Here is a 12,714-nt window from a genome sequence, read left to right as displayed (position 1 = left end):
TGATTTCACGCTGAGTGAGAACATCACGAAAGACTCACTTCTTCTCCAGGGCGTCCATGTACTCCTTCTTCTTTCTGCGGCTCTCTTGAGCGGAGATCTGAAAGAAAGGGTGTCGAAATTACGCCAAGCCATGGCTCACGGAAGTGTCACTTTAATGTATCACTCTTGAAGTGTGTTATTGCATGTCGGGCACAGGCAGAAATAGAAAGTATTAAAGATAAATATATACACAGTGGGGTCGGAAATGATTGTCACCCCTGATAAAGACCAATAATGACTGTATAAAATAATTCTATTTATAATCCTGAATGAGAATACAATGTTTCAGTATTTAAAAACAACATATACAGTCATTATTGCTGATCGTCATCAAGGGTGTCAATCATTTTAGACCCCACTGTATACAGAATATAGTCAACAAAAATATAAAACGCAAAATGTAAAGTGTTGGTACCATGCTTCATGATAAAAGATACAAGAAATGTTCCATACGCATTGAAAAGCTGATTTCTCTCAAATGTTGTGCACAAATTTGTTTACGTCCCTGTTAGTGAGCATTTCTCCTTTGCCGAGATAATCCATCCACCTGACAGTTGTGGCATATCAAGAAGCTGATTAAACAGCATGATCATTACACAGGTGCACATTGTGCTGGGGACAATAAAAGGGCACTCTAAAATGTGCACAAAACACAATGACACAGATGTCTCAAGTTTTGAGAGAGTGCGCATTTGGCATGCCGACTGCAGGAATGTCCACCAGCGCTCTTTCAAGAAAATGGAATGTTAATTTCTCTACCATAAGCCGCCTCCAACGTCATTTTATAGAATTTGGCAGTATGTCCAACCAGCCTCAAAACTGCAGACCACTTGTAACCGTGCCAGCCCAGGACCTCCACATACTGCTTCTTCACCTGCGGGATCATCTGAGACCAGCCACCCAGAGAGCTAATGAAACTGAGGACAACTTCTGTCAGTTTTAAAGCCCTTTGTGGGGAAGAACTCAGTCTGATTGGCTGGGCCTGGCTCCACAGTGGGTGGGTCAGGCTCCCAAGTGGATGGGTCTACGCCCTTCCCAGGCCCATCCATGGCTGCGGCCCTGCCCAGTCATGTGAAATTAAGAATAGGGCCTAATTTATTTATTTCAATTGACTGATTTTCATAAATGAACTCTTAACTGAGTAAAATAATTGAACTTGATGCATGTTGCATTTATATTTATGTTCCTAACTATTGTTTGACATTTCAAACCAGAAATCGTAATCCCAAGTCCCACCTTGTTCTTGATCTTCCTGCGTATCTTCTTCAGGGCTTTCTCCTCCGCCTTGGACAGGGGCAGCTTGGTGGGAACAGGGTAACCCTCGGCAACCAGGGTTCTCCTCTCTTCCTCTGTCAGCAGGAGAGGGCCAGAGCCCTGCAACTTCTACGGGGGGGGGGGAGTGTCATCAGAGCCCGTCAGATAAACTGACATACTGTATCTTACTTCAGTGACTTCCCAGTATCTGTTCTCTGAATAGTTCCATCACTCATTCCTTAAATTTCATGGAGGTTGTCACTGATCTGACCAGGTTGGATTGGTGAACGCAATACGGTGAGAACCTCGCATTAACTTATCCAATCTCTCTCAGATCAGTGATCACCTGAAGGAAGGCTGGAAGGATTCATATTCTGCCAACAGGGTCCCTGTATCTTTTCAGTGAATCCCTGGTCCCCAGTCTGTGCTGTACTTACATGTGGGGCGGTGAGAAGAGGGGAGTTGGAGAGGGAGGAGGGTGTGCGCTGAGACGCCTTGAGGCCGGCCTGGGAGGGCGCAGGGCTGAGAGGAGAGGAGGGGGTGGAGGGGCTCTGGGGGGTGCTGGCGTGTACCGGGCTCTGACTGCCCTCGGAGTCACTGCCGTGGGAGGAGGGAGGGGTGGGTGGCATCTGCAGAGACTCCAGACCTTGTGAGGGGAAACACACACAAACAGGTTACACACTTGCAAACGTTCTCTGGAGATTATCAGCACAAACATTTACAGACTTTACACATTGGATTGTACTTAATGTCAACATTATCCATCAGTGGCTAGAAGGGGTCCTCAGAGCAGCACAACACTGATCCGCCTGCATAATAACTATACTGAACAAAAATATACAGTTCATATAAGGGAATCAGTCAACACAAAATACATTTCTTAGGTCCTAATCTATGGATTTGACATGACTGGGAATATAGATATCCATCTGTTGGTCACAGATACCTTTAAAAAAAGTAGTGGCATGGATCAGAAAACCAGTCATTATCTGATGTGACCACCATTAGACTCATGCAACGTGACACATCTCCTTCGCAAAGAGTTGATCAGGCTGTTGATTGTGACCTGTGATTGTGGAATGTTCTCCCACTCCTCTTCAATGGCTGTGCGAAGTTGCTGGATATAGGCAGGAATCGGAACACGCTGTCGTACACGTCGATCCAAAGCACCCCATACATGCTCAATGGGTGACATGTCTGGTGAGTATGCAAGCCATGGAAGAACTGGGACATTTTCAACTTCCAGGAATTGTGTACAGATCTTTGCAATATGGGCCGTGTATTATCATGCTCAAACATGAGGTGATGGCGGTGGATGAATGGCACAACAATGGGCCTCAGGATCACGTCACGGTATCTCTGTGCATTGAAACTGCCATCGATAAAATGCAATTGTGTTTGTTGTCCGTAGGTTTTTGTGCATATGGTAATTTCTGGGATCTTTTATTTTAGCTCATGAAACCAACACTTCACATGTTTCGTTTGTATTTTTTTTTTAAAGAAGAAACCCACACACTGCTCTGGATAGTATCACTGCTCTGGATAGTATCACTGCTCTGGATAGTATCACTGCTCTGGATAGTATCACTGCTCTGGATAGTATCACTGCTCTGGATAGTATCACTGCTCTGGATAGTATCACTGCTCTGGATAGTATCACTGCTCTGGATAGTATCACTGCTCTGGATAGTATCACTGCTCTTTAATAGGCTTACGTATCGGCCTCCCGACCTTCGTCGAAAGCGTTTGTATTTAAAACAAATATTTTGTACATACCATATACATGGTCAAATACTTCAAATGTGCTTGATTTACCTTCAAAATGTATGCACACATGACTTAAGTCGCTTTGGATAAAAGCGTCTGCTAAATGGCATATGTTATGTTATTTAATGAGGTGGAAAGAGTTAGCACAGTATTTGACACGTATATTTGCCACAGGTCTGGGGACTACATACAGAGAGGTTATGAGTAGTGTGGCAGTACGATATGGTGTGTGTCAGGTCTCACCTTTAGGAGACAAGTTGAGGAACTGGTCCACTTCATGAGGCTCCAGTTTGATCTGGATCTCACCAATCTCCTTCGCCTAGACAATCAGACAGCAGAGAGGGACGTTAGACGCGTGCATTGTGGGCCTGTCTGCATGCGCTGTGACTCTAGACGTCCTATTACCTTGCTGGCCTTGCCCTGTGTGGCGGTCTGTGGGTTGGGCTTGGGGGCTGGTGGGGCCGGGGCCTCAGTGATGTGGCCCTCAGGGGCCAGGGAGAGGGTTAGGGTGGGCAGCAGGGCTGGAGGGTCACACAGCAACACCTCCATCTGTTCCTCCTGCTCCAGGGACCAATCCTCACCATCTGATTCTAATAGAAAGAGACACGTCGGCATCAACACTGTCACTTACATTAGATACTATACGTATTGTTCGTTGTCTTGTGCGGCACTGAATGTACACATCTCCACATATGTCTGTCTTGCCACCCTCTTCTTTTTATAGATGCCGTAGATAGTCCACGCATTACAATACGGCGTGCAATCTACAACTGTCACTGAGGCCCAGAACCCTCCGCTCTTTCCTCACTCGGCCGTCCCCCTCTCACCTGCATCGCTCCCCTGCTCCCCAGGCAGATGTGAGACGGGCGACTGGGGCCGGGAGTCCCCACACAGGGAGTAGGAGTGCTCCGCCTGGATGTGGGGCGGTAGCGGGGAGGACGGGGTGAAATCATCCCCCTCGTCCATGGCCTCTCCTTCCCGGCCGGAGAGGAACGGGTCGCTCAGCAGCTGGCCCAGCAAAGCATCCTGGGAAAAGTCATCCAGGAGGTCTGTGAAGTGCTGTTAAGGGGGAAGGGGGGGGGATTTTAATGATAGACTGATGTTAATGAGACTGACAAAAGACATGCGAAACAGACTTAAGGCTAAGAGCACAGACGGACACAGACATGATACCATCTAGTCATCACACTGTCTAGTTATTACACCATATACCATGTCATTATTATAGCATATACCTGTACCTGTAGCTAGTCTGTAATTACTGCCTATAAAAGCTCTTTAATGGCTATCAGCACTTTCCTTTGAGGAAACCCCCCCCCCCCCAGGCCAGCAACAAACAGCCAGTCACAGAGCTGTAAAATCCCCTCTCCTCCAGTGACAACAGAGGCTGATATGGCTCCAACCAATCAGAGCGGCCATATCTCATCCTCCCATCTCTCAATGCGGTGAGACGTTTTGAGTAAAGGCCAAGGCCGGCGGCCATCTTCTCCACTTCTTCTCCATTCTTCCTTCCTTCCACCCCCCGATCCTACCCTCAGAGCATTCCTCCATGCACATTCCTTCCCGTCTTCCTTTCTTGACGTGACCTGAAAACTCATCTCTCGTCGCTGCTTGGGACAGGTTAGGACAGGCCTCTCAACCTCAGCTGTCCAATGTTTCTTCCTCCTCTCCGCCCTCCGCTTTTTAGACTCCCTACCTCTGTGTCGTCATGAAGACCTTCGGGTCAAAAGAAATGCACTCAATAAACTGAGGGAGCATCCGATGTGTGTGACGGTACTGTACCCTGCACTTGAAAGTCTTATCAGATGGGTGTTTAACTATTTTACCTCTATGCCACTTTCTGCTTTTCAGGTTATGTACTTCTTTAACTCTATTTAACAGAACCTACCTAATAATGCCTATCAGTCAGCTGGAATAGTAATAATGGTCTCGACTATGCAATATTTTTGGGGGGAGCTAATAACTACATTGAAACAGCTTGCCAGTTAGCATCAACAGCAGTTCATCATGTCTTCTGTGAGCCAGTGGAGGACAGGGAATATAAAGTACATAGCCTAACAAGACAACCGTTGAATAGCACGTGTTTTGTCGCCCGTTCGCGAACACAAAAAAAACATGCTTTTGGTTGGTTTCACGCAATGATGTAGAGAGCCTTCAGAAAGTATTCCGACCCCTTGACCTCTTCCCCTTTTTGTTACATTACTGCTTTATTCTATTCTAAATGGATTAAATAAATAAAACACTCAGCAATCTACACACAGGACCCTATAATGACAAAGTGAAAACAGGTTTAGACATTTTTGCAAATGTATCAAATGAAACCGAAATACCTTATTTACATAAGTATTCAGAACCTTTGCTATGAGACTCGAAATTGAGTACAGGTGCATCCTGTTTCCAATGATCATCCTTGAGATGTTTCTACAACTTGGTTGGAGTCCACGTGTGGTAAATACAATTGATTGGATATGATTTGGAAAGGCACACACCTGTCTATATAAGGTCGCACAGTTGACAGTGCATGTCAGAGCAAAAACCAAACCATGAGGTCGAAGGCATTGTTCATAGAGCTCCGAGACAGGATTGTGTCGAGGTACAGATCTGGGGAAGACTACCAAGATGCATTGAAGGTTCTCAAGAACACAGTGGCCTCCATCGTTCTTAAATGGACTAAGCTTGGAACCACCAAGTCTTCCTAGAGCACTCCACCAATCAGGCCTTTATGGTAGAGTGGCCAGACGGAAGCCACTCCTCAGTAAAAAAGGCACATGACAGCCAGCTTGGAGTTTGACAAAAGGCACCTAAAGACTCTCAGACCATGAGAAACAAGATTCTCTGGTCTGATGAAACCAAGATTGAACTCGTTGGCCAGAATGCCAAGCATGACATCTGAAGGAAGCCTGGCACCATCCCTACGGTGAAGCATGGTGGTGGCAGCATTATGCTGTGGGGATGTTTTTCAGCGGCAGGGACTAGGAGTCTAGTGTGGATCGAGGTAAAGATGATTGGAGCAAAGTACAGAGAGAGATCCTTGATGAAAACCTGCTCCACAGTGCTCAGGACCTCAGACTGGGGTGAAGGTTCATTATCCAACAGGACAATGACCCTAAGCACACAGCCAAGACAATGCAGGAGTGGCTTCGGGACAAGTCTCTGAATGTCCTTGAGTGGCCCATCCAGAGCCCGGACTTGAACCCGATCTAACATCTCAGAAAATACCTGTGCAGCAACTCTACCCATCCAACCAGACAGAGAAAAGGATCTGCTGAGAAGAATAGGAGAAACTCCCTAAATACAGGTGTCCCTAGCTTGTAGCGTCATACCCATTTTCCCCTGAATTTAACCCGTGGTGGGATGACAAGGATAATTTCTGGTGTACAGAAACGCTCTTTCTGGTGTACAGAAACGCTCTTTCTGGTGTACAGAAAGAGACAGAAACGCTCTTTCTGGTGTACAGAAATGCTCTTTCTGGTGTACAGAAATGCTCTTTCTGGTGTACAGAAATGCTCTTTCTGGTGTACAGAAATGCTCTTTCTGGTGTACAGAAATGCTCTTTCTGGTGTACAGAAATGCTCTTTCTGGTGTACAATTTCTGTCACTGAGAAGGATCACCCATTTTTGACTCAGACCACTGGATAGATTACATGTAACAGAGTTTTGTGTTCTGGACTTGTAATGAACTGCATTACAGATGTGGGGTCTTAATTCGAGACAGTTTGCTATAGCAGGAAAAGAATCCTTCAGAAACAGGAAATGTGAATTATGTGGATTATAATTCATGGACATTATGGGTTAATACATTTTTAGTAAGGTCAAATTAAGTCTTTCATTTTAAAGTGGAAATTACAAACTTCAGAAGACTTTTTAAACCCAAGATACACTACACGTTTTGAATTTCCTGCATTCCTGCAAAGTTCTCCTGCAACAGGATGATCAAATTAAGACCCTACATCTGTAAAAGTGTCAGGGGACCTTAGTTTAGCCTATATCTCCATATACTCCCATCCTATACCCCCACTGCTATATATCTCCATATACTCCCATCCTATACCCCCACTGCTATATATCTCCATAGACATATAATGTGTGCGTGTGTCTGTATGTTTGCCTGCGCGCGTGTGTGTGTGTGTGTCAGAGAGTGGTGATGATGTTGTACAGTAGGGAACAGTGCTACTGTAGAGCTGAGGAAAGGGTAGGAGGGAGGGAGTGATGTTTCAATGTGTTGCTCATTAACAAAAAGACCCACAGAGACAACAACCTCGTGAAACAAAGGCCTTTTCACTCACAACAACTTCCACAGCTGTTTAGAAGGTAAAAAAAAGCTGTCTTTAACTTCATGTTTAAAACTAATAAGACAAACACCAGAGGCATTTAAAGTACGCACGTTATTAAAAAACGAATAGGCCTACAGATTTCACAGTAATGCTAAGAAGCATTACCCCGTAGGATTTGGAGACAACCGTTCAGGTTGTACTGCAGTGTGCTGGAAACCACCGAGTCAGCCAAACAGTTACGTTATTGTCCTGATTCCACCCCAAGTTCAGTTCCTTGGAAGCACATGCATAACGAATAACCTTCACCTGCTCTAGACTAGAGTTCTGTCTCCGGGCAGAACTCACAGACCTGAGCCAATAGGAATATTAGTCAGAGAGGGCCGGTCTCTAAAATGCTACGGCGGGGGACAGGAAGCTTCTAGAAAATGTGTCTGGGTAGCATCTCAGGGAGTGGGCAGAGAAAACACTTCATGGATATCATCTAGTTGGAAAACAGAGAGCAACATTCAGGGGAAAAGGGCGGAATGACAAATAGGAAAAGAGAAGACAGCAGGCGGAAAAAGTGATGAACTCTCCCTGGAGAATGTGAAAGGAGTAAGAAGGAGAGGGGGACGGAGCGAGAAAGAAAGAGAGAGGGAGGACAAGGAGAGAGGGAGCGCAAGGAGAGAAGGGTAGAGATGGCAGGAGGCCAGGCATGTGGGTTCAAGTTACAGTCTGATTCAGGCCAAGACAGAGAAAGACAGAAAGACAGAGAGAGCGAGCGAGGGAGAGAGACAAAACTGACCACTCGCCATTGGAATGTTCTTTCCGCTCTTTTTCCACTTATACCATTTTCTACACGTACAGCTGGAAGGGAACTCCATACAAATGCAAGTCTGTCCAGTGGACCGACTACAGTAGAGAGTCAGAGTGACCTCTTTAACCCGACTCTACACGCTAAACATCCCGTTACACACCCAGTTATACCCTAGTAGTTTCCCTATATGGCTCTATATACTCTAAACCACCATAGGAAACACTCAGTCCTGTACACACTGACGTAAATAGTACCCAAACAACTCATATACACACACATACTACTGTATGACTCCCAACTCTCCATAAGGAGTCATGTGGGCATATATAAGGGGTAGGACTTCAGATACTTTTCAGGCATGTCTCTCTGTAATCCTCTAACAGGCCTGGTGTGTGTGTTTAGTTAGTCTGTTTATATTAACACACACACTAGAGGTCGACCGATTATGATTAATCAACGGCGATACCGATTATTGGAGGACGAACAAAAGCCGATACCAATTCAAATCGCCCGATTTATATTTATATATATATATATATTATATATATATACACTGATCAAAAAAATTAAGGGAAAAGTAACTCCAAGTCAATCACACTTCTGTGAAATCAAACTGTCCCCTTAGGAAGCAACACTGATTGACAATAAATTTCACATGCTGTTGTGCAAATGGAATAGACAACAGGTGGAAATTATAGGCTATTAGCAAGACACCCCCAATAAAGGAGTGGTTCTGCAGGTGGTGACCACAGACCACTTCTCAGTTCCTATGCTTCCTGGCTGATGTTTTGGTCACTTTTGAATGCTGGCGGTGCTTTCACTCTAGTGGTAGCATGAGGCGGAGTCTAAAACCCACACAAGTGGCTCAGGTAGTGCAGCTCATCCAGGATGGCACATCAATGCGAGCTGTGGGAAGAAGGTTTGCTGTGTCTGTCAGCGTAGTGTCCAGAGCATGGAGGCGCTACCAGGAGACAGGCCAGTACATCAGGAGACTTGGAGAAGGCCGTAGGAGGGCAACAACCCAGCAGCAGGACCGCTACCTCCGCCTTTGTGCAAAGAGGAGCAGGAGGAACACTGCCATAGCCCTGCAAAATGACCTCCAGCAGGCCACAAATGTGCATGTGTCTGCTCAAACGGTCAGAAATAGACTCCATGAGGGTGGTATGAGGGCCCGACGTCCACAGGTGGGGGTTGTGTTTACAGCCCAACCAACACAGTGCAGGACGTTTGGCAGTTGCCAGAGAACACCAAGATTGGCAAATTCGCCACTGGCGCCCTGTGCTCTTCACAGATGAAAGCAGGTTCACACTGAGCACATGTGACAGACGTGACAGAGTCTGGAGACGCCGTGGAGAACGTTCTGCTGCCTGCAACATCCTCCAGCATGACGGGTTTGGCGGTGGGTCAGTCATGGTGTGGGGTGGCATTTCTTTGGGGGGCCACACAGCCCTCCATGTGCTCGCCAGAGGTAGCCTGACTGCCATTAGGTACAGAGATGAGATCCTCAGACATCTTGTGAGACCATATGCTGGTGCGGTTGGCCCTGGGTTCCTCCTAATGCAAGACAATGCTAGACCTCATGTGGCTGGAGTGTGTCAGCAGTTCCTGCAAGAGGAAGGCATTGATGCTATGGACTGGCCCGCCCACTCCCCAGACCTGAATCCAATTGAGCACATCTGGGACATCATGTCTCGCTCCATCCACCATATATAAATATATATTTGTAATAATGACAATTACAACAATACTGAATTAACACTTATTTTAACTTAATATAATACATCAATAAAATCAATTAAGTCTCAAATAAATAATGAAACATGTTCAATTTGGTTTAAATAATGCAAAAACTAAGTGTTGGAGAGTGCAATATGTGCCATGTAAAAAAGCTCAGAACATATGAAAGCTGGTGGTTCCTTTTCCTTTAAAGTCTTCAACATTCCCAGGAAAGAAGTTTTAGATTGTAGTTATTATAGGACTATTTTCTCTCTATACCATTTGTATTTCATATACCTTTGACTATTGGATGTTCTAATAGGTACTATAGTATTGCCAGCCTAATCTCTGGAGTTGATAGGCTTGAAGTCATAAACAGCGCAATGCTTGAAGCACAGCGAACAGCTGCTGGCAAATGCAGGAAAGTGCTGTTTGAATGGACGCTTACGAGCCTGCTGCTGCCTACCACCGCTCAGTCAGACGGCTCTATCAAATAGGGTAGTAAGTTTTAAGTTCTTCGGCATACACATCACAGACAAACTGAATTGGTCCAGTCACACAGACAGCATCGTGAAGATGGCGCAGCAGCGCCTCTTCAACCTCAGGAGGCTGAAGAAATTCGGCTTGTCACCAAAAGCACACAAACTTCTACAGATGCACAATCGAGAGCATCCTGGCGGGCTGTATCACCGCCTAGTACGGAAACTGCTCTGCCCACAACCGTAAGGCTCTCCCAGAGGGTAGTGAGGTCTGCACAACGCATCACCGGGGGCAAACTACTTGCCCTCCAGGACACCTACACCACCCGATGTTACAGGAAGGCCATAAAGATCATCAAGGACAACAACCACCCGAGCCACTGCCTGTTCACCCCGCTATCATCCAGAAGGCGAGGTCAGTACAGGTGCATCAAAGCTGGGACCGAGAGACTGAAAAACAGCTTCTATCTCAAGGCCATCAGACTGTTAAACAGCCACCACTAACATTGAGTGGCTGCTGCCAACACACTGACACAACTCCAGCCACTTTAATAATGGGAATTGATGGGAAATGTTGCAAAATATATCACTAGCCACTTTAAACAATGCTACCTAATATAATGTTACATACCCTACATTATTCATCTCATATGCATACGTATATACTGTACTCTATATCATTGACTGCATCCTTATGTAATACATGTATCACTAGCCACTTTAACTATGCCACTTTGTTTACATACTCATCTCATATGTATATACTGTACTCGATACCATCTACTGTATCTTGCCTATGCCGCTCTGTACCATCACTCATTCATATATCTTTATGTACATATTCTTTATCCCCTTACACTGTGTATAAGACAGTAGTTTTGGAATTGTTAGTTAGATTACTTGTTGGTTATTACTGCATTGTCGGAACTAGAAGCACAAGCATTTCGCTACACTCGCATTAACATCTGCTAACCACGTGTACGTGACAAATAAAATTTGATTTGATTTGAAATATAAAATCATAGACTTAATTATGACATAATACCACACAGAAATATGAGTCTTAGGTCATTAATATGGTCAAATCCGGAAACTATCATTTTGAAAACAAAATGTTTATTATTTCAGTGAAATACGGAACCATTCTGTATTTTATCTAACGGGTGGCATCCCTAAGTCTAAATATTGCTGTTACATTGCACAACCTTCAATGTTATGTCATAATTATGTACAATTCTGGCAAATTAATTACGGCCTTTGTTAGGAAGAAATGGTCTTCACAGAGTTCGCAACGAGCCAGGCGGCCCAAACTGCTGCATATACCCTGACTCTGCTTGCACAGAACGCAAGAGAAGTGACACAATTTCCCTAGTTAAAATAAATTAATGTTAGCAGGCAATATTAACTAAATATGCAGGTTTAAAAATATATACTTGTGTATTGATTTTAACAAAGGCATTGATGTTTATGGTTAGGTACACATTGGTGCAACGACAATGTTTGTTTGGCAAATGCGCTTGTTAAATCACCCGTTTGGCGAAGTAGGCTGTGATTCAATGATAAATTTACAAGCACTGCATCGATTATATGAAATGCAGGACAAGCTAGATAAACTAGCGATATCATCAACCATGTGTAGTTAACTAGTGATTATGTTAAGATTGATTGTTTTATATAAGATACGTTTAATGCTAGCTAGCACCTTACCGTGGCTCCTTGCTGCACTCACATAACAGGTAGTCAGTCTGCCACGCAGTCTCCTCATGGAGTGCAATGTAATCGGCCATAATCGGTGTCCAAAAATGCAGATTACCGATTGTTATGAAAACTTGAAATCAGCCCTAATTAAAATCGTCCATTCCGACTAAATCGGTCAACCTCTAACACACACACACACAAAATGGGCCTCGTGTTTACTGTCTAAAAAGTGTCTCACCCTGCATCTGGCCTGTGTTTGGGTAGGGGAGAAGAGAGAGAGGTAAGGCAGGGGTAGAGAGGGGGAAGGGGAGAGGGGAAAAGAGAGGAGGGGAGAGGGGGAGACAAGTTGGAAGAGAAATGAGGTGAGGGGAGAGAAGGTTACAGAAGAGGAAGTAAGAGGGTAAAGGAGAAAGGACTGCTGGCTACGTCACATCGAATCCATAACCAACAGAAAATGTACAACCCCATCACTGGCGCTCACGTCTCCTAGCAACAGAACAGCCGACCCCAGCGATTGTCACACAGAAATCACAGAAAATCTGGACCCTTACCGGGACAACCACCGACAGACACACCCCTATCCATCATGTTTGTCCCTTGTCATCATGTGTTGTGTGACAGTTATGGTTTGGTGAGACGATGATGATGATGATGGTGATGGTGAACAAACTGTTGGGTGTTGAGTAGCTTC

The 12,714-nt window shown here is 45.1% G+C and overlaps 1 protein-coding gene across 1 annotated transcript in view; it reads right to left on the bottom strand.

Moving 5' to 3' along the window:
* The window catches only part of LOC124013787 (cyclic AMP-responsive element-binding protein 3-like protein 2), a 28,439-nt gene that overhangs the window by 3,649 nt on the left and 12,076 nt on the right, over window positions 1-12,714 (bottom strand). The window contains exons 2-7 of the mRNA XM_046328309.1: window positions 3,888-4,119; window positions 3,466-3,650; window positions 3,304-3,379; window positions 1,731-1,939; window positions 1,276-1,422; window positions 39-97 (exon numbers count right to left, since the gene is read on the bottom strand). Coding sequence (XP_046184265.1) covers window positions 39-97; window positions 1,276-1,422; window positions 1,731-1,939; window positions 3,304-3,379; window positions 3,466-3,650; window positions 3,888-4,119 — 908 coding nt within the window. The remainder of the gene's footprint in view (window positions 1-38; window positions 98-1,275; window positions 1,423-1,730; window positions 1,940-3,303; window positions 3,380-3,465; window positions 3,651-3,887; window positions 4,120-12,714) is intronic.

This window comes from Oncorhynchus gorbuscha, linkage group LG25 (assembly GCF_021184085.1).
Source record: "Oncorhynchus gorbuscha isolate QuinsamMale2020 ecotype Even-year linkage group LG25, OgorEven_v1.0, whole genome shotgun sequence".
NCBI lineage: Eukaryota > Metazoa > Chordata > Actinopteri > Salmoniformes > Salmonidae > Oncorhynchus > Oncorhynchus gorbuscha.
Note: the sequence above shows the minus strand (reverse complement) of the source record. Positions and strands in the feature narration are given on the sequence as shown.